Source organism: Rhamphochromis longiceps, linkage group LG11, assembly GCF_057381845.1.
Source record: "Rhamphochromis longiceps isolate RC_006_pf linkage group LG11, R_longiceps_female_GT1.1, whole genome shotgun sequence".
NCBI lineage: Eukaryota > Metazoa > Chordata > Actinopteri > Cichliformes > Cichlidae > Rhamphochromis > Rhamphochromis longiceps.
Window position 1 is genome coordinate 25,842,660 of NC_140567.1, and position 21,618 is coordinate 25,864,277.

The following is a 21,618-nucleotide window of genomic DNA, read 5'->3' on the forward strand; positions in this document are numbered from 1 at the left end:
TGTGTTATTCACAGATTCCACCGATGCAGCTTTACTTAAACAGAAAGTGTTTATGTGTTTACCAAAATGCATTTGTAACATATTTTGTAAAGTGAAAGTGTTAAATTGCTCTTATGTTGTGGTTTATTACCCCACCCTGAACTCACACCCTGAAACTCCCATTCCACAGCTCCACACAGACACTGAAGTAGGCAGTCCTCTTTGTACTGTGTTGCATTTAGCTTTTTTAAATATTTACAACACTAAAATACTGCGTAAACTTCATGTCCATGTCACTTACTGTGTATGACTGTCTTTGCTTGCTTGACCTCTTTGCAAAGGAATCCTGATACCGTTGTTGACTGAAGCCCAAGGGTACATTTGGCTCATGTTGGCCATAACTTTTAAGCAATGTGAAGGGAGCGTGGCGCGACTCCAGCTCTTCATGACTAAAAGGGAGTGCAAGATATTTTTTTCCTTTGACTCTAGAGCTGTGGTATTGCATGCAGATTTCTGTTTTTGCGACATAATGATTTTGCAAAAAGCACTCAGTGCCAGCGTCATGCCTCAACAGGCACGGTTCTGATATTTAGGAGGGCAAATGTGCAAGCCATGAAAGGGAGTGTGTTCAGATTTCAAGAATCGCTGCACTCTGGGAGAGACAATGACCCGTGAAACTGTCGCTATCCAGATTTAGCTCTAATAAGGAGTTCATGAACAGACCCTGCTATATTTAGAGTTCACTTTCTCTCATTTATCTGGACTTTTAGGTGTGAAATTCTTCTTGATTTGGAAGCAGTTCAAAGCAAATATTTGATCTGATAGAGAGTCAGCACTTTAAGGTAAGCGCTTTACCTAACAACAAGAGTTTGTCAATCAAATAACCTTGCACAGAGACCATTGTTTAGGCATGCAGACATACAGGTAATTGACAGTCCTGAATAGGTGTGGGCTTTCCTTGTGTACTTAACAGAAATGGGAGTTAAAGGTGTAACCATAGAGAGTATGAGAGGGAGGGGTGAAGTGGAGGTACAGGCAGAGGGAGAGTCACAGAGGGTGGAACTGACAGAGGGGGGCGAGGCTGTCAGGAAAAGGGAAATGAAGGAGTAAGCAAGATTGTGCCTGCAAACACAGACTCACTCTCACAGAGTGCAGCTAACATTACCAGCGGACAGACATGGTTGCAGAGAAACTGGAGGAGGAAACAAGGAGCGAGTGAGGAAAACAACAAGCCATCAGCAGCCAACCTTGGCCACATTATCTTTCTCATCTATATACGGAAATCACTGGGTAATTTATAAGCCTCTCACTCTGTGTGTGTGTGTGTGTGTGTGTGTGTGAGTGAGAGGAGGGGGGGATCTGCTAAGCTCACCACCATCATGCTGTGTCCTGCTGCTGTCAGTGCAGCTGCTGCGGCTGTCTGCCTGCTGGCAGTGCTGGGCCTAGGTCTGTCTCTCCCAGCTGAGGACAACTCGGAGGCAGACTTCACCCTCTGCAGCAACTGCTTCTACAGACAGACGCCTCCTCGGGGATCCTCTGCAGGGCCGCTGCTGCGCCCACGCTGCCACAGGCTGCCGGGAGGGCAGGCGTTTGCCACTCTGTCCAGACCGACCTGTGACACAGCTGTCTACTCTGCCTTCCATCTCCGCCAGGGATGGACTGAGAGGGAGGGAGAGGAGGGGAGAGAACCTGTGGTAAGAGTTCATCTATCACATTTCTTAAAGTAGAAGTGCTTAGTTTTAAAAGATTAAGTTATAAGTAAAGAAATGTGGTGGAGAGTAACTAAGTACATTGTGAGTGGTAACCACTCAATTTTCTAATAAAGAAAATTAAGTAAAAAACGCAGAAAATTGAGCCCTGCAAAAGATTGGTGGCGTGTCCAAGGTGTGCCCAGCCACCTGCCCTGTGACAGCTGGGATACGCTCTAGCCTAACCGTGACCCTGAATTGGATAAGCAGAAGAAAACGCAAGGCTGGATTTGATGGCCACCCCTTAAGAGGGGCCTGTAATGACTATTAACTCTTTGCAGTTGAAGTTTAGACAAATTTCATCTCTAAAAAACTTTCAGGTGTTTACATCTGAATACCAGCTCAGTGCTGAATTAATTAATTAATTAATATTTCACACAAAAAATCATCATTGGTATAGAAAACATGATTCATAGGAACATTTATGTACAGAATGCATTCTTACATATTACATATGTCTTACATATTGTTATTTAATAGTCAAACTAAATGTTAGTTTTTATATCTAAATTTGAGCTGACACACTGGAATTAATCAAACATAACATTCAACCACTAAAATACATTTTTCATTTCAGGAAGGCAAGTAAATAACTGCAATTTGGCATCAAAAATAATAACATGTTTCTATCTTTTTTCTGCTTTTTTGCAAAATAGTAAATTAGAGAATTTATGAATGACAACAATAATGATATTTTAACATTGGATTGACCATTAGGAAACATAAGAAATTATTTTCGTAATTACAATGCTGTTAATTTAGGGCATCTGTGGCATAAACCTTATATTGGTTGGTGATCTAATAACTTTGTTAAGCACTCTACTTGGAATACTTTATCCCAGACAATAGAAATAATCTGGGATAATAATAAATAAGAAGTAGTAGTATAAGAATAAGTCTGGGGATAACTAAAGAGTTTTAATGCAGAGCCTTTGAATAATACAAGTGTATTCAATATAAAATAAAACACCTTTGAAACTTTTATTTTTCAAACATTCAGCTCTCAGGCCAAACAAAAAGTTTTTTTAAATTAGGAAAGGAGTCTGATTATTTTTTCCACATTAAAAATCATTTGAAAATGGAGCTTAAAGAAAATGCAAACAATATAAATTTAAAAGATGGATTGGATCTTTATCACACTCATAATTATCAACACTGAACAGCTGAGCACAGAGAAACAGGAATTAGAGATGTTTCTGTTATTGTTGTGTCCTTATATGGGAACATTTAAAAATCAGAGTGCATAGATTGAAGAGTTTGATGGACTCTTTCTTAAACTGCTGGTTTTGGTTCTTTTTCTGCCAGACAGAGCAGGAAGAAGACATTAAAGTGGCAGCACCAGCTCTTCTCAGAGGAGGTGTGGATCCATCTCATTCTTTCTCGCCCACAGACTCCCCTTTTCACCACTGGGATTCAACAGTCACAACACTGGTCCAGTCAAGCGTGTCTCCCCAGTGCAGCACTGTAGGGGGTGATCTCTACATCCTTACTGGAGCGGGAGGACTCGGGGCTGCTGAGGATGGAGACGAGGAGTGTCAGACGAAGCCGCTGTGGTCTGCGGCGTGCTGTGCTGTCCCGCAGGGGAAGGGTGGCTTCAGCGTTGGGTTAATCAGAGAGACGCAGGAAGGGGTGAGGCAAGTGAGCGTGAAGGAGCTGGAAGACATGCTTGGATTGGCAGAAATGTTCTCTGAAGGCTGCGGAGGAGGAGATGGGAAAAGTGTTGAAGTCGGAGTTGGTCTCCACAGTGAGGGACTTCCTGGAAATACAGATGTGCAGACAGACATTCTGGAAAGCCGAGAGAAGTCGATAACTAAAGAACAGGCAGCTAATTCTCAGTCAGGGAAAGCTGATGGTGCTGACGCCATGCAGGAGACTTCAGCAGATGCAGCAACTTCTGAGAGCAGCAGTAATGAACAGGGTGATGTGACACGTTCAGGAGCTGTCAGGTCAGACTCCGACTCCTCAGCTGAACATGAAACTGCTGAAGAGATGGACACAAACTCCAACAGCACTCTGGTCTCCATCCTCTCCACCACCTTCTCCATCTTCAAATTTCCTCTGCGTCCTGTATTTTCTACAATCACACAACTACCTGGACAGGTAGCTCTAATAGCTCTCTAATAGCTCTAATGTGTAAACATCCAAAAATATACTACACAAAATATAAATATAAACATAATTTAAACTGAGTTGCCCCTCTCACCATACTAACAGTTATTTTCTCTGTAAAGGATGTGCAGATATTAAGAGGTTCAGACTCAAAGATGTTTTCTGGGAGTATATCATACACTTCCATAGAGTCGAGTCTATATTAAGGGAAAGGTGCAATACTGGGTCCACTTTCCCATAAAGCATTACTGAGACTTCATGGATTACCTCGCCACACCCTAGTTTGTAAAAACATCATTGTTAACATCATGATTTTGTCAGACCTCTCAGATCCACATTCCAGACACGTGTGTAACACATGTGTGACAATTGTTTTCACAGACTGGCTAATGCTCCCTGAGACTCTCTAATTTCACTAGTTACAAGCAATCCTTGAGAATTAAAAGATATTATGACTTTATATTCATTAAACAGTATAATGACCTGTGGTTCTGATTAATGTTTTCAATAGGAAAATAAAACCATTACAAATCATTAGAAATAGACAATTTTTCTTTCTACATTTGAGCCTCGGGTTAATAAAACTGTCTCAAGAGTTTGTGTTATGTATTAACCTGTTATGTATTAACATATTCAGGTTCAGAGTTAAATAATAAATCATCTCATTCCAGTCTGCTCCGCCCGTAGACTGGAATGAGGTGTGGTGTACAGGTGGAGTTAATTCTAGGTGTAGTACATTGCCTCAAGGCTTTCTGTCTTTTTGTTGTTTATACTTCCTGCAGTCACACTGTGAAATCGACTCACTATTCTTATCTGCGTTCAGGTCACCTATGTTCTCCAGGAAGACCTCGGAGTTCTCTCTACCCTGCCTGGAGAGACCTTCACCCTGTTCCATCTACTGACCTCTGACCTCCTCTCCTGGATGGGCACAGCAGGAGAAATGCTGCTAGGTATTGGGGAGACCTGCTTCTGTAGTGTTTATTACTGCATCTCCTCTATGATGGGGGAACTGCTGAGCAGCTGCCACACTGGGGTCACTGGTCTGGGCACCCTAGCTGGAGACACGGTGGGGGTATTTGGTGAAGCTTTGGATAATGCTTGGTCGGTGACCAAGTTCTTTGGAGGGCGGCTGTGGGAGCACAGTGAGGGTTATGTGGGAACAGTGATGTCAGAGATGGGAGGTCAAGCACAAGCTGTAGGAGGAGGTTTTGGGAGACTGGTATGGAGAAGTGGGAAGGGAGTGATCAATGTGTGCAGGCTGGGTGGAGGGGTTATATTTGGAATGGTTGATGTAGTCTTTGGGGGTGTAAGAGAGGCCTTTGGGCAGGAGTCGAATGAAGAATGAAAGAAAAAAATAAAACTCAAGATGACACCTTTAATAAACTTTAATAAAGTTTCAGTTTTGGTTTGTAAATTTCTTCCAGATATGAATGTGTGAAAAACTAATTAAAGATGATGTAATTTGATATGCCTTAGTTGTTACAGATGGTTTGCTGGATTTATTTTTGAAATAACATAGTGGTGGAGTAAATTTCACTGCATTTCTTACACTGTAGATCTTACAATTCACTGTGGAAAACTAGCTGCCCAAATAGTCTGCTGTACTTGAGAGCTTAACCAACTGTGATTTGAATAACACTGTGCACACTCTGCTTTTGGATGTAATTACTCAAGACAACTTGTGTGATAACTGTCACATCTGTAAATCTGAATAAAAGAGTATGCTGGGTTACCAACATGACATGCACCATTTCCTTGAATTCCCTTAATTGAATATTCTTGTTTCCTTCTTCCAGTAGTACAGTTTGACACATATATGTATATTTACCCAGTTACCCAGTCATATTATACTTCTACTGCAAACTGTATTTTTAGACAGTAAAAATTAACAGAATTTTACAGATTAAACCATGATGATGTTGGTAATACGTTTTTACCAGTTCAGTAAACTGCTGCTTTATTATACTATTATACTATATTTATTATACTGCGTTATTTATACTAAATGACGATGAAAGCAAAGCTAATATATAACCTAACCTGCAAGATGACTCTCTACCACAGACAAATTTTTATTATCGAGGGCACATGAGATATAAAACATTTGTTATGCCTATTTGAATGCAAATATATTGTTTTGGTGTAATATATATATCAACAGACATTGTAGTGATTGAGTATAACAGTCCAAATAGCAACATCTGGAGGAAGGAGCGCGAAACAATAGAGTACCAGGGGCTAAAGGTGGAAGGTAAAGTGTAAGAGTCATTATGTGTGTCATTGTATTTAAATTTGAATATATGTGTGTGTGTAATTAAATTCAGTCAACTGATTGTAATTTCTTTTTTTTTAATAAATACTTGCTAATTATCATTTTCTTACTATTAGCTGATTTGATGTAATAGTTATGTACTACAACTACTACTAATAATAATAATCACTATCATCGTCATCATACTTTAACTTTTTATTAAACTGCTTTTAAATTGCTTTTATTAGCAGTTTTAACAGCTTTAACAAGACTTTTTAAATGCAGGTTCTATAATTTTTAATTTAATAGCTTTACACAGTGGCGTTGCTAATCTAATGCAATCTAATCTAATCACCGATCGCTGATTAAAATACCCTCAGTGGTAGTTGTTGCTGATCTGTTCTCGTCAATGGGTTGTAGATAACATGGCTTCCGTTTTGTGCCGGAAGCGACGGCTGAAACCCGGAACTCGTTGCAGTTTCATTGCATCAGACGGGCATTCATGTGGCTGTGTGTGTGTGCTAACTGAGCTGACGTCTCTGTCTGTTTCATTCAAAGGTACGCAGGACTCGCTTTAAAACATTTTAATAGCAAGCCTCAGGTTTCTTAGACGCTTACTTTCTGGTGAATTTAAAGTTGTGGCAGCTTGAATAAAGGTTTATTAAAGTTCACGCTGGAGCTGCTGAAGAAAAACTTCTTTCAGTTTGACTCGTTGGCTTAAGCTAACTAGCCTGCTTGCATGAGTTTTCATCAGTCTGACAGGTGCCACGGCTCAGAGCTGCAGAAAGTGAAACAAAGAGCTAACGGGCTAGCATACCTATCCTTTTTAAAGCTAATCTGATACCCACTGTGACATGCTTAAAGCTGATTTTATTAAATATGTTTAAAACAGTTTGCTTTAAAAAAAAAAAAAACTTAACCCACCTTCTGGACATGCCCCTTGAGTGGCATAAAGTTTGGCATAGCAGTGTTTCTGCCAGCAAACACACCCATCCAGTCTGATAAGGAAATGCTCAATTACAGCAACAAAATGAATGTTTCTCTCTTACTTCATGCAACCTGAATGTGTCTTCACCAGAGATGACCACTCTCTACGTGTCTCCTCACCCTGATGACTTCAGGAGCCTTCTGGCTCTCTTAGCTGCAGAATATGGACCGTCCTCCCGGCCGCAGATCATCACAGAGGACCCTCCTGCATCTCTGAACGCCCGCTCCAGACCAGCCCTGGTGCTGGCCGCTGCTGGGGATGGTGACTCTCTAGTGAGCGGGGCCACTGCTGTGTCATGGTACTTAGCCTTTCAGGGAAAGAGGGCTGGTCTGGATGCTAAGCAGCAGAGCCAGGTGTGGCAGTGGCTCAGCTTTGCAGACAATGAGCTCACCCCAGTGTCGTGTGCTGTGGTCTTCCCTCTGATGGGGGTGACAGCAGTGGATAAGAAGGTATTTAAAGCTTTCTTGGACCTGAACGTGTGTCTGATTTGTTCATGTAAAAATGTATTCTCCTACTCTTTGTGCATTCTCAGCTCCAGCAGACTTCCCGTGCAGAGCTGATGCGTGTTCTTAAGGTTCTCGATCAGGCTTTGGCACCAAGAACCTACCTGGTGGGAGAGAGCATTACCCTGGCTGATATGGCTGTAGCTACAGCGGTTTTACTCCCCTTCAAATATGTATGTGTGCTGCGCTACACTTTCTGTCTAACAGGTTTTTCTGCATAGCTTCTGAACAGACGAGCTTTATTATGCTTTTATGAATACTCAGGCATTGGAGCCATCAGACAGGAAGGCTGTAACGAATGTTACCAGATGGTTCACGACCTGCATTAATCAGCCACAGTTCCTGAAGGTACTGGGGGAGATCGTTCTTTGTGAAAAGATGGTCCCAGTCACACCAAAAACAAATGCTGCTACAAATGCTGTTAATGGCAGTCCTGCTGCTGACTCTCCCGGCGCTCCAGCAAACGGTTAGGAACTTCAACGAATCACTTGATAAGTATTAGCAGAATGTAATGTACAGTATCTCATGCCATTGTGATGTTTCCTCTCTCAGGCCCACCGAAGACGGAGGCCCAGCTGAAGAAAGAAGCAAAGAAGAGAGAAAAGCTTGAAAAATTCCAACAGAAGAAAGAAATGGAAGCAAAGAAAAAGACACAGCCGCCATCTGAGGTATAAATACGCAACATGTACAAAGAGAAATTCATTTGTGAAGTTTTGAAAATCGCAAATATCCATGGTAAATCATCTGTTCTTATGTAGTGCTTTTCTACTCTACTTGAAAGTGAAAGTGATTTATATAACATATTAAATTCATACAAGCACTTTCTTGTTTTTCTATTTTTAGTCCTGCTGTGTTCTGTCAAAATTATGATCTCAATGCACTGTGATCAGCTGTATAAATTCTCCATAGACTGCTCTTGTTCAGAGCTTATCTGTTTATTTCTTCATTTCTGTTCATGCCATTTCAGTTATTACATTGTATGTGGTGTACAGTATGACAATGTCTAAGGCAGGATATGGGGGAAAAGGGGGAGGAGGGTGATAGGGGAAGACGTCATAAAAGGACAGAGTACAATTTATCGCTAACTGCCTCACCTGTAAGAAAAACAGAATGTACAGAACACAAAAATTTGAAAATGAAAATTCGAAAGGGTGACTCTGAGCTAGCCATCTGATTTGTAGTTGATAGTAACTCAGTCACTGAAGACATTACTATTTCAAAGTCTCTCATGGTTTTTTTTTTCTTCTGCTTTTTTTTTCTCAGAAAAAGGCCAAACCTGAGAAGAAGGAATTGGGAGTGATTACATATAACATCACCACCCCTGCTGGAGAAAAAAAAGGTGAGTGTTCACTATGCTTGAGTTGATTTGTGTACTGTAAGCACATTCCACGTAACTTAGTGTTCCAGGCAAGCTTCCCTGAAGCTTGCACTTTGAAGTTACCTTATCTTAGTGACCACAACCTGTAAAGCGGATGCCACACCTAAGTTTCAAGCTGTTTAATTTAAACAGAAAATAAAACAGAGGAAATGGCCGGGCAAAAAAAAGTGGAACAAATTAGGGTCAGTGGGCTGTAGGACCAAGAGCTTCTCTCCCTAAACTAATGAGGTAAAAAAGTAAACCAACAAATAAAACTGCAAAAGACAGTCTACCAGTACTTCCATCTTAAAAGAAAAAGAAAGAAGGAAGTGGAGATCTGAAGATGCTGGAGAGCTGCTTGGTCTGGTAGAACAAGGCCCTTTAGTTAGAGGCAGAACAGTCATTAATGACTGGACCTGATAAAGAGGGAATTGACGAGCAAAGTAGGAGAGTAGGGCAGGAAAGGGGAAACAACACTGACAGGTCTGTTGGCAGCAAAACAACAAAGACTGTAATATCTGAAAAATATGCAAAGTTCAAACAGTGTGGGCTAAAAGCATTACAAGTGTGACGTGTCTGATACCAAAAGCACATTAAATGATTTAAGCTGTGGCCTAGTATTTAAAACTCCCCACTGTCAATCAAGTTAGTTTATAGAGGTGTGTGTGTGTGTGTGTGTGTGTCTGCACTATGTCAGTAAAGGCTTTTTAAAGGCAGGAAGTAAAGCTGGATAAAATAGACCCTCCTGCTGTCTGGGCACGAGGTCCACGTTAATGGTACCACTATATTCCGGAGAATTGATTGATCAGTGGGTGGTAGTTTTGTACCAGTTGACCCCCTCTATTGAACTTAACTTCCTTTATAACAAGATGGATCTGCAGCAGAAGTTACCATGGTGATGCGCCATCCCATCACAAGTTAACCACTGTCATTACCCAGAAAATCCAGGTTTAACAATAAAGTTGCCTCAGTAAGCACCAAATCCTGCTTTGTAGCTCAGGCCTGTGGTCACGCCACAGTTTTTAGTTTTTAGATAAATGTGGACATTTCACCAACTAGGTGCTGTGTAAAATAAAAGACACATAGGTTAGACAACCACAGTATTCTTTAGATTTAGGGGAACAGATTCTAGGCTTCAGGATTTGATATTCGTATGTATGCTAGAAAGCTTAACATCCAAGTGTCTTCATACTTCTCATCGTATATTATGTGTGTATTATTGTGCTTTGTTGACCTTTACGTTTAGTCCTTCTGGGTTTTGCAGGGTTTTTTTATTCATTAGAGGTTTATTATTTCACTGAGTGATGACGTGTTTTAAAAAAGTGCACCTTCTTTTCAGGCTGTGATATTAGTAGTTTTTTCAGCATTTCACTTGAGTGAGCTTTAGATGCTTTACTGAACTTTTTCCTCACCTTTGCTGCCAGATGTTGTTAGTCCACTTCCTGACTCCTACAGTCCTCAGTATGTGGAGGCTGCCTGGTATCCGTGGTGGGAGAAGCAGGGTTTCTTCAAGCCCGAGTATGGGGTAAGTCCTCAGATATTATAAAAATGGTCCTGAATTAGATTTTTAATTGATAATTTTAGCTTCAAATAACCTGTCTGTCACTATATTCTGTAGAGGAAGAGTATTAGTGAGGAAAATGCTAAGGGCATCTTCATGATGTGCATCCCTCCACCTAATGTGACAGGATCACTTCACCTGGGTCACGCCCTCACCAACGCCATCCAAGACTGTCTGACCAGATGGTAATTTAATAAACTATAATTCTTTTGTTAACTGATGAAATTTCTCTCTGCTAATATGTTTGAGCTAATCTCCCATCCGGTCTGTGCAGGCACAGGATGCGAGGTGAGACCACCCTGTGGAACCCGGGCTGTGACCACGCTGGCATTGCGACCCAGGTGGTGGTGGAGAAAAAGCTGATGAGAGAGAAGGGCATGAGCCGTCATGACTTGGGCAGGGAAAACTTTATCCGGGAAGTCTGGAAATGGAAGAATGAGTAAGTAAAAGAAGTAGCAGGAAAAGCGAAGATTTAAACAATCTTAAATTGGAAAAACACCACAATATTTCTTTTTATCCCTTGTAGGAAGGGAGACCGGATCTACCATCAGCTGAAGAAACTGGGCTCTTCCCTGGACTGGGACAGAGCTTGCTTCACTATGGATCCTGTAAGGTTTCTAAAATCTTTGATGTGTGGGAAATTTTGTGTTCAATAATAGTTAAAAATAAAATTTTTCTGTTTACCTGGGCTCCTCTAGAAACTTTCCTATGCAGTCCAAGAGGCCTTTATCCGCATGCACGATGAGGGAGTGATCTACAGGAGCAAGAGGCTGGTCAACTGGTCCTGTACACTGAACTCTGCCATCTCTGACATAGAGGCAAGTCACTCTGCGTTAAGCAGTATGTCTCATTTTCGGGACCTTTTTTCACCACAAGACAACTGAAAGTGGGGGGATATTGATACACTGAGATATTTTCCATGGCAACATTGGATCAATACAGGGACAACAAATATTGATGTTTAATGAAATATTTAAAATACTTTTGGAATGATAAGAACAGCAGTGCTCAGGGTGCACCACACCCTGAGGTAATGTTAGCCGAGAAAACTTAGATTAAATCGGCTGAACCAAAAAAAAAAACCATCCGTAAACTGACAAAACTACCTCCTAATTCAAGACAAGCTAAAAGCTCAGTCACACAAATAAAAACGTGACACATCTACAAATAAATTGGTGGCTACCTGGAGGTTAAATTGAATTATTTCACATTCTGGCAGATTTCAACTTGTGATGACTAAATGGTTGCCAAGAGGTTGAGGGTGTTGCACAACCATATTTGATCGCAAGCTAATTGCACAGGTGTCTGATAGGAGGCGAGCTTTGTGTAAACAGTTGCAGTCTGACTTGGACTGACTGCAATTTACAGTTGAAAAAAGGGTCATAAATTGCAATATATATTACTTTAACCTTCAACATATCGATAAATGTTGGAAGTCACACTAATATCCTATTGTGAGTTAAGTATTGTGATGTTGCATTGGGGGGTGTCTGGCGTGTCCCACCTCTATCTGCAGTGGTACTCATACTAGGATGGACATTCACAGACAAGTATATAAAGAATATAAATGGAGCTGTCTCACATGCATCTTGTGGATTTGCTAAGCTCATTGAAACATGATTATATTGTGAACTCCCCCATGAACAGTTACCCTGAGGAAAAAAATGTACCAAGTCTAGTGCACTCTGCTCAAATCAAACTTATGCCAAACAAATGATACCACCCCAACTTAATAGGGTGATCAATAATAACTAACCAGGCGGAAAGAGGTTTAGTGAGAGTTAACAAAGTTATCGAGTATGGGTTAAAGGTTTTACTGTTTTGCAAAAAAATAAAATAGGCCTGCAAGCAAGATGCTCTCCTGGACGTTTTTCAACTTGGACTCAGACAAAAAAAGGTTACAGAACAAAAAAATAACAGTCAGGAACATGAAAGCCCTTCTAGGTGCAGTTAATCTTTCACACCAGGCAACACGCAACCCTAACAAACAAGGAGGAGGCACAAAGCAGACTGCCCAGTTTTTGAAATGGCTGTCGTGAATTACTCTGTTGTGGATGAAGCAGAAGAATACAGGCTGGTGAACAGTAACAGGGGTCTGCACTGACTTGTCAGAACAAATTAGTAACCGCACATAAGAGTGAGTCCGGCGATCTGTGGCTGTGACAAAGAGGAAACTTCAAAGCTGCTCCTTTATGAAACTATATGATATATGTCAAGGTCCAGATACATCACACAGAGCCCAAAGACACCATCAGCATGCCTTTACATGCAGGTGTACACAGACCCGCCCTCACTCATTTCACATTTATTGGCTGCTACTACTACCTTGTAACCTTTGAAGCTCTTTCCTGAGCTGAGCAGGTTCTGTGATATTTCACGCCTGCTTATAGAACAAAATGACTGGCTCTGCATCAGAAGATAGTGAGGATGGTCTCCACCTATGCAGCTACTCGGTTGCCAAACTACATCTTTATTGATATATGAGGTGTCAGACTAATTGTTAAGGGTACTAGGAAGGTTGTCAAATGTTGTCGTCATGGGGGAAAGAGATAAAAGTTCATCCATCTGAAGTCCTGATTAGTAAAGTCAATGAACAGTATTAACAGGAGATGAAGTTTGTTACTGTTGCTCCATTTCTAAGCTACAGTTTAATATTAGTTTGAGTGTATGGATGTTTATTCCATAGCCAGATATTGGATGTGGCGTCTCTTAATGATCAAATTAACCATCATAATACAGTACAAGTGTTATGGTATGATATCCCTGAGCTCGTGCATTTCATGGCATTAGATGTGCTTTCCAAATATGGTAAATGTGGCGTGAGCACTGCAGCTCGCTCTCATAATGATGTGAGAATGTCTTAATGAAGCCGTGAGGAACATTAGCATAAAACCGAATCACATCTCGATGATAGAGTTGCATTCTTTTAACAGACTGATGAAGCAATGTTACATTAGGTAATATCACCCACTGATTACTAGGACTGGATATCAGCACAAACCTTTAGATTACCTACAGAATTATGTCTGAAATATGAAGTATTGAAAAAAGACTCTTCGATTCTTTGTACTACTTATAGATATGAGATATTGTATCTTTACTTTGTGTAATGTGGTAATTCATGCAAGTTCCTGCTCGTGTGAATACAAAATGAAACACTTTTGCATTTAAGGGCTCTTGCTTATTTTATTAGGCTTTTTTGTATAAATGTGTGACTGCATGAACAGAATAAATACCCTGAAAAAGGCTCCACTGATAACCCTGTTATTAGGCTGTAATGGTAACAGAGCCATTTTGGCAGTGCCAGGCATTGTGTGCCCTCTTGATTAAATGTATTTTTCGGCTTTCAGGTGGATAAAAAGGAGCTCGCTGGCAGGACTCTTTTGCCTGTGCCTGGTTACAAGGAGAAAATCGAGTTTGGGGTCTTGGTGTCTTTTGCCTACAAGGTGGATGGATCTGGTATGTAAATTTATGGAAAGCAAAAAATGTTAACAAAGACACTTTGTGCTGCTGTTACGATACAGGTCTCCTTGTTCTTTCTTTGTCCTTCAGATGAGGAGGTGATCGTGGCCACGACTCGTATTGAGACTATGCTTGGAGACACCGCAGTAGCCGTTCACCCTGCCGACGCCAGATATCAGCATCTGAAAGGAAAAATGGTTCTTCATCCTTTCTGTGACCGCAAGATGCCCATAGTCTTTGATGACTTTGTGGACATGAGCTTTGGAACAGGTAGGCCTGGGGTACAGAAAAAAGATGTCATAGCTGCAGGTCTACAGTGTGCCGAGAATAAGTAATCATAACAAGTCGTTAAGCCCAGCCACTTGCCTCATTACAATTGTTCTTTTTTTTCTTTTTTCCCTTGTTCTCTGCTTGGCCTGTCTCTCTGCACCATTTTCTGTTCAGGCGCTGTCAAAATCACCCCGGCTCATGACCATAATGACTACGAGGTTGGAGAGAGACACAATCTGGCCTTCATCAACATCTTGGATGAAAATGGCCTGCTCATTAACGTGCCTCCTCCCTTCTTGGTATAGTGTCTCATTATCGTCCTTCCCCCCCTGCAGTGTGTGACACTAAAGTCACGCTTTCTCATAGTTTGCTTCATGAGGCTATCTTATTTTTCAGAATTTTTTATTTTTAACTCGTCCTTCCCTCCCCAGGGCATGAAGCGTTTTGAGGCCAGGAAAGCAGTGCTTCAGGCTCTCAAAGACAGAGGCCAGTTTAAAGAGATCAAAGACAACCCTATGGTTGTCCCAGTTTGCAGGTAAAATTTGTGCACAAGCTGGACATGGGTTGTTTTTGTTTGAGCTTCCTTTATCTGTATTCCTTTAAGCCCCATTGTGCGTGTTCCCTATCAGCCGTTCCAAGGACATTGTGGAGCCGCTGCTGAAACCCCAGTGGTATGTGGACTGCAGAGATATGGGCAAGGAGGCTGCTGATGCTGTCAGAGAAGGCAGGCTCAAAATCATCCCTGACCACCATCTCAAAACATGGTTCAACTGGCTGGACAACATTAAGTAAATACTGCTTCCTGATTGTTTATTTTTTAGTTTTAAGCTTTTAGTTTAAGCATTTTGACACTTTTGGTTTCTGCAGTTTTAGGCATTTAAACAGAAATCTTGAGAAAAGGTGTCAATTTCAGTGTAGGAAATTGACACCTTTTTGTTATCAGTTAATTGGCAGAATATTTCCTTGGCTATTTGATTAATATATTATTTAAAACAGATGAAATTTTCTCAGAAACAAGCTTGTTTAAGCTCAAAGATATTTGATTTCTCATCACACAGGAAAAAAGGAAATCAGTTAATAGAAAGTGATGAGCCAGAACCGGAGAAAGTTTAATTAAAAAAAGAATATATTACATTATCAATTATTAAAATTGATGCCAGTTAATTTTCTGCCATCACCTCACCTATTAGTGAACAAATTGGTTCAGGTCTAGAAAGGAGATGATTATCAGAAAGTGTGCACAGAGTTCATTTTCACATCCGTCTCTCTGTCTTCTTTTTCAGGGATTGGTGTATCTCTCGGCAGCTGTGGTGGGGTCACCGTATTCCTGCTTACTTCATCACTGTCAACGATCCGTCTGTGAAACCAGGAGAGGTAAGATGACTTCTCTTTTTGTTGTCAAGGTCTGGAGGACTTCAGATGACAGATAAAAGCTGCATCCGTATCGTGCATGTCATTGTCTGTTTCTCTGATTTATTTCTTCTTCTGTTCTTTTGCCTGCAGGACATGGACGGTCATTACTGGGTGAGTGGGAGATCAGAGGAAGAGGCCAGGGAGAAGGCGGCGAAACGCTTTAATGTGTCTGCAGACAAAATTACCCTCAGACAGGGTGAGATTTAGCTGTTTTTAATTTGGCACTTTTCCGTAGCACAATTATTGTAAAGTTATCTAATAACTTCATAATGCGCCAACACACACATTTGCCTAATTTAATTAATTCTACTCCATATTCATGCAGATTAGATAACTTTTGCTCCTGCGTTTCAGACGAGGACGTTCTGGACACTTGGTTCTCGTCTGGCATTTTCCCCTTTTCTATCTTCGGCTGGCCTAATGAGGTAAAACACTGAGGTTAAATGACTTTCTTTCTGCTGACACAGACGGCACATTGTTTCAGTTGACTGAAAGAATACCTTAAGCAGAATAGAAAAGAGAAACATGGAAATGTTTAATACCTGATTTCTGGTTTCATAGTATAAAAGAAAAAACCCTCCTAAAATATTAATCATTCGGTGTTTTTCCCAATGTGTTTGTTGTCGTTGGTTCTAGAATGAGGACCTGCAGGTGTTTTACCCCGGCACCTTGTTGGAGACGGGCCATGACATCCTGTTCTTCTGGGTTGCCCGCATGGTGATGATGGGTCTCAAACTGACAGGCAAGCTGCCCTTCAAAGAGGTGAGACCAATCACCCACGACACTGACACAGCAGGATGTGATATTTGTAGTACATGACTCACTGATGTTTTCGTTTCATTTTTCAGGTTTATCTGCATGCAGTGGTACGTGATGCTCACGGAAGGAAGATGAGCAAGTCTCTGGGCAACGTTATCGACCCTCTAGACGTCATTACAGGGATCTCCCTGGAGGTAAAGCCTAATCAGCCTTTAATCCACGCTCAGATACACACAAACACTTAGGCAAACATAAATATACATACTCTTTTCTCCCATCTGTTTGGGTTGTCTTTTACATAGTCACCATGCTCTTATGGGTCCCTTGAGGCCCTTACTCTTATATAAACTTTATTAAGCACCTCTTTCTGCTTCCAACAAGCTTTTATTGAGTCCATCAATCTCTTCACCAGCTGCGGGGAAATTGTTCAGTCAGATGAAACGGACCTGTCCTCTAGAGGGCACTGAAGGACTTGTAAACTAAGCTTAACCCTGAATGTTTTCCCTCTGAAGGTCCTTTCCTCCCTGGCCAGTTTAAACATCAGGCAGTCGAAGGAGGTCTCGTATTCTGAAGATGAAAAGAGAAAATTGTTGAAAACCTCCCTCGTCCTCTTACTCTCCATCCTCTAGGGTCTTCATGCCCAGCTGATGGACAGCAACTTGGATCCTGTGGAGGTGGAGAGAGCGCAGCAGGGCCAGAAGTCAGACTACCCAAATGGCATCCCAGAGTGTGGCACAGATGCTCTCCGGTTTGCTCTGTGTGCTTACACCAGCCAAGGTGAACTTTTTACGTCTTCCTTGTTTGTCCTGTTTTCCTTCTTAGATTCCTTTTAATGACCAGTGTTTGAAATTCACTAATATACATTAATTACAAACCATAAAGCTTATCTCTGTCAATCAGAAGTAGACATTCATGAGTGTTTCAGGTAAATGAATCCCTTTATGCCTGAAAATGACTTTGGTGTAGATCTGCACCTTTTCTTTCATCAGACCAATGCTATAGTACCCACAGCTATGGCCACTAATGCCATTTTCACTCATGATAATTCTTCTAGCAGATAGAAAACCACATTTTAACAAGTATAACAAGTATACAGCTTGATTTCCACTGGAGTCGTTCTTTGGTATTTACTGAAATCTTCATTTCTGAATCTCGCAGGTAGGGATATCAACCTGGATGTCAACCGCATCCTGGGCTACCGTCACTTCTGCAACAAACTGTGGAATGCTGTGAAGTTTGCCATGAAGACTCTAGGAGACAACTTTGTACCATCAGAGAAAGTCCAGGTGAGACCAAGGGAACAGATGAAGGATACAGAACATAAACAAAGTCTGTTCCATGCTTATTGATATTCCTCGAGTTAGATGCGTAACACATTTTGACCAAATCTCTGTTTCAAAACAAAACAGTGTTTGTTTGGAGGCTTAGTTTGCCATGATTTGTATTCGTAGATTGGCACACATTGACATTTGGGACATACCTGGTGCGGGGTTGTGTTGCCTGAATCTAAAGATCTCTCTTTTTTTTTCTTTTTTACACTTCTGTCGATCCTCTCAGTTATCTGGAGAGGAGAGCGTATCTGACAGGTGGATTCTGTCCAGGCTGAGCGCCGCTGTTACACTCTGTGACGCCGGCTTCAAGGCCTACGACTTCCCAACCATCACCACCGCCATCTACAACTTCTGGCTGTACGAGCTCTGTGACATCTACCTGGTAAGGATCTTGTAGGCGACTGAGCAGCCCAGAGTCTCATGAAAGTTCCACTTCCTCCTTATCTTTTCCTTTTTCTCTTCTTGTTTTCCAGGAAAGTGTGAAACCAGTATTCAGTAAAGCAGAGGAAGACAGCACGAGCCAGAGACAAGCCCTGGTGTGCAGACAGACCCTTTACACCTGTCTAGAGGTTGGTCTACGCCTGCTGTCTCCCTTGATGCCCTTCGTCACTGAGGAGCTCTATCAGAGGTTACCACGAAGAAAACCTCAGAGCGATCCTCCCAGCATCTGCGTCACATCATATCCCACCACCGAAGAGGTGAGAAAAAGAAGGGGGGGGCAGCTTGTGCTGAATCTTACTGATGCTCAAATAGCCTTAAAAAGTTTTTTTGTGGAGAGTGCTGTTTTGTGTTTTTTGCAATTACATTTTTTCCCTGTGATTTGTTGTAGTTCTGCTGGAACAGTGAGGAGGTGGACCGCGACATGGAGTTCATAATGACCATTGTCAAGACGATCCGATCGCTTAGGGCTGACTACAATCTAACCAAGACCAGAGCTGACTGTAAGACACACAAAATAAATTTTAAAAGTGATGCTAAAAATAATTTTTAGTTCATATTTCATCTATTTTCATGTGGAAATTAACCAGCATGTCTGTTCAATGCTGTACTTACAGTTGGAAATTAGCTCAATTCAGCATGTTCACACAAGCCTGCCAGCTTCACATGGAAATCTTTTTGCACACTGCTCAGAAAAATTAAGGGAACACTTGACCTTACAGTCCCAGTTAAGCTTCTGGGATATTAATCTGTCCAGTTAGGAAGCACAAACCATTTAGAATTCACTTCACAATGGTTTGGTGCAGATGAAAGTGACAACAGGTGGACTGGAGAGGCAACAAAGACAGAGAAAGTTGGGAGGAGGGGTGGTGACCACAGAAAATTTTGCCCTCCTGGTTGAGTTTCCTGTAGTTCGGCTTTTTGTTAGTATCCTTGTCACTGCTGGTAGCTCGAGTCGGTATCTGAAGCCCGTTGAGTCCTGTTCATCCGGGTCGGTACATTCATACATGTTATCACAAGATTTGCTGTCTTTCCCCACCACAGTCTCAACAGTGTGGAGGTGATACCTGGGGATACTAGCAGAGCTGGCTCTTATGCTATCTGTTCTTCTCTGTGGGACAAGGAGCACTGCCAGAGCCCTTACAGAATGACCTCCAGCAGGCTACTTACATCCTCGTTTCAGATCAAACTGTTAGAAACAAAATATGTGAGGACCTGGCGACATTCACCTGATCTGGCGATCTGATTTGTGCTCACGAATCAGCTCCGTGCAGCTTGATTGGAGTTTGCCAGAGAGCACCAGAACTGGCAGGTCCACTACTGGCGCCCTGCTCTCTTCACAGATGAAAGCAGGTTCATACTAAGCACGTGACAAGCATGAAATAGTCTGGAGATGCTGTGGCAAATGTTATTCTGCCTGCAACATCATCTGTGAAGAGAACGGGATGCCAGTGGCGAGCCTGCCAGTTCTGGTTTTCCTAGGAGGATGCCAGTTGAGCTGCATGGTGCTTGGCTGTGAGCACAGATCCCACTTGTCACCCTCGTAGAGTCTGATTCTGACTGTTTGGTTAGAAACATGCGCTTGAATAACCTGCTGGAGGTCATTCTGTCTCCGCTGCACAATGGACCAGATACCGGTCCTGCTGCCAAGTTGCCCAGCTCTCCTCGTGTCCCCTGGTGTCTGTCTGAGAGACACTGTAAATCTTCTTGTATGGATGTGGCCATCCTGGAGCTGGACTCACTGAGTAACCTGAGTGGGATGTAGACAGTGACTCATGCAACCAGCAGCAAGTAAAATCAGGAGGGATAGAGCGAGAGCAATGGTCTGTGGCCGTCACCTGTGAAAACCATTTCCTTTCCAGAGGTTGTCTTGTTGTTGCTTCTTCAGCAACTTTCATTTGCACCAAAGCAGGTGAACATGATTCTGTATGGTTTGTAATTTCTGACTGGACAGATTGATACCACTTAAATTTTAGGGATATTATGTTATACTGGGATGATCGAGTGTTCCCTTATTTTATTTTTTTGAGCAGTCTATTTTTATTCCACTATAGTTTTGAATTTGATGGCAGTAATGCTGCATTTTATGACAAGCAATGATTTAAAGATCTAAAGAGGGGAGCAACTGTAGTGACAGATCGAGTGGACTATAGCAACAAGAGTTTGGCCTGAAACACACGAAGACTTTAGAAGTCTCCAAGAAAAGTTTCTGATTCTCTAAAGAAGTAAACTTGCTATTAAAAGAAAGGATTAGAGTCTAACAAGCAGTTTTCAGCTACTTTACATAATATTTTCCAACCTCTCCTACTTTATAGTTCAACTTCGGCATACAGATATTGGAAAATATGTTAAAGCATTTACATACCATATGTTGTTATTATAAAATATGCTTCATTAAAATGAATTAAACTGCACACCAGTATGTAGAGGATGTGTATGCACTGAATCAGAGTTATAGCTCATCAAGAATGCACTGTTCTGATGCTCGAAACCTTTACCATCTGTATTTTCCTCTCTTAGGCTACCTCCAGTGCATAGACTCTGCAACTGTGTCCCTGGTGCAGAAATACAGTCTGCAGATCCAGACCTTGTCTTATTCTCAGGCCGTCATCCCTCTGACAGCCAACCAGCCTGTCCCAGAAGGCTGTGCTGTGGCTATCGCTTCTGACAGATGTACTGTCAACCTTATGCTCAAGGTGAGGGCCAGTATAATCTGCCCTGTTCTGTTTGTATCCTTCCATCTGTCTGTTATATCAGGTGTGTGTATCTTAGACCCCCTGTACTATGAATGCACTAGTGTTTTACATGTAGGTTTTCTTTTTTTCAAGTTTTGAATTAGGTGAATTCCCCTGTGAATAGCCTGATAGATATGAGTAGATATGCATTTATACTATCAGGGATGCCATTTTTAAATTTGCTCCACCTGAATGGCAGTTCAGTGTTTTTTTTTTTTTTTAAGTTTCTCCATTGCAGAGCAAAAATAACAGGATCAAGTTTTAGCTGCGATTCCCATTTTCACTTCTTTTCCCCCCCACAGGGTCTCATTGATGTGGAGAAGGAAGTGGCTAAGCTGATGACGAAGAAAGGGGATTTGGAGAAACAGATGGAGAAACTGAGAGAGAAGATGGGGAAGAATGACTACAAGGAGAAGGTGCCGGTGAAGGTGCAGGAGCAGGATGCTGAGAAGGTGGGAAAAGGAAATTGACTCGACAGGATTCTCAGGTTGTAAGAATTCCTTGTAAATAAGAAACTTCCTCTTTCTCTCCACAGCTACGACAGAGCCAGATTGAGCTTGAGAAGGTGAAAGAAGCCATGGACAACTTCAGGAAAATGATTTAATTCCTATTTAGCTTTATGTAAAATCTGCTTTTTTTCATGTCATGTTAATTTTCTTTTTTTCCCCCCAAGTGAATAATGGACAATACTCAATAAAACTCTTGTACCAGACA

The 21,618-nt window shown here is 41.6% G+C and overlaps 2 protein-coding genes across 2 annotated transcripts; both read left to right on the plus strand.

Annotated features, from left to right (window-relative positions):
* Nucleotides 1–105: 105 nt before the first annotated feature.
* LOC146659332 (uncharacterized) lies at nt 106–5,602 on the plus strand. The gene is made up of 3 exons (XM_085423323.1): nt 106–1,673; nt 3,033–3,827; nt 4,660–5,602. Exons 1-3 carry the CDS (start codon nt 1,359–1,361, stop codon nt 5,179–5,181), a joined length of 1,632 nt encoding a protein of 543 aa, XP_085279449.1. The 5' UTR covers nt 106–1,358; the 3' UTR covers nt 5,182–5,602.
* Nucleotides 5,603–6,512: 910 nt separating this feature from the next.
* On the plus strand, nt 6,513–21,616 carry vars1 (valyl-tRNA synthetase 1). The gene is made up of 29 exons (XM_085423327.1): nt 6,513–6,645; nt 7,166–7,524; nt 7,608–7,751; nt 7,843–8,044; nt 8,131–8,246; nt 8,842–8,917; nt 10,360–10,460; nt 10,554–10,681; nt 10,771–10,935; nt 11,023–11,104; nt 11,195–11,314; nt 13,847–13,955; nt 14,049–14,228; nt 14,403–14,527; nt 14,660–14,763; nt 14,858–15,016; nt 15,512–15,602; nt 15,732–15,837; nt 15,996–16,066; nt 16,278–16,403; nt 16,490–16,594; nt 17,030–17,177; nt 17,559–17,686; nt 17,958–18,113; nt 18,205–18,429; nt 18,561–18,672; nt 20,690–20,865; nt 21,207–21,356; nt 21,440–21,616. Exons 1-29 carry the CDS (start codon nt 6,513–6,515, stop codon nt 21,506–21,508), a joined length of 3,966 nt encoding a protein of 1,321 aa, XP_085279453.1. The 3' UTR covers nt 21,509–21,616.
* The last annotated feature ends 2 nt before the right edge of the window (nt 21,617–21,618 follow it).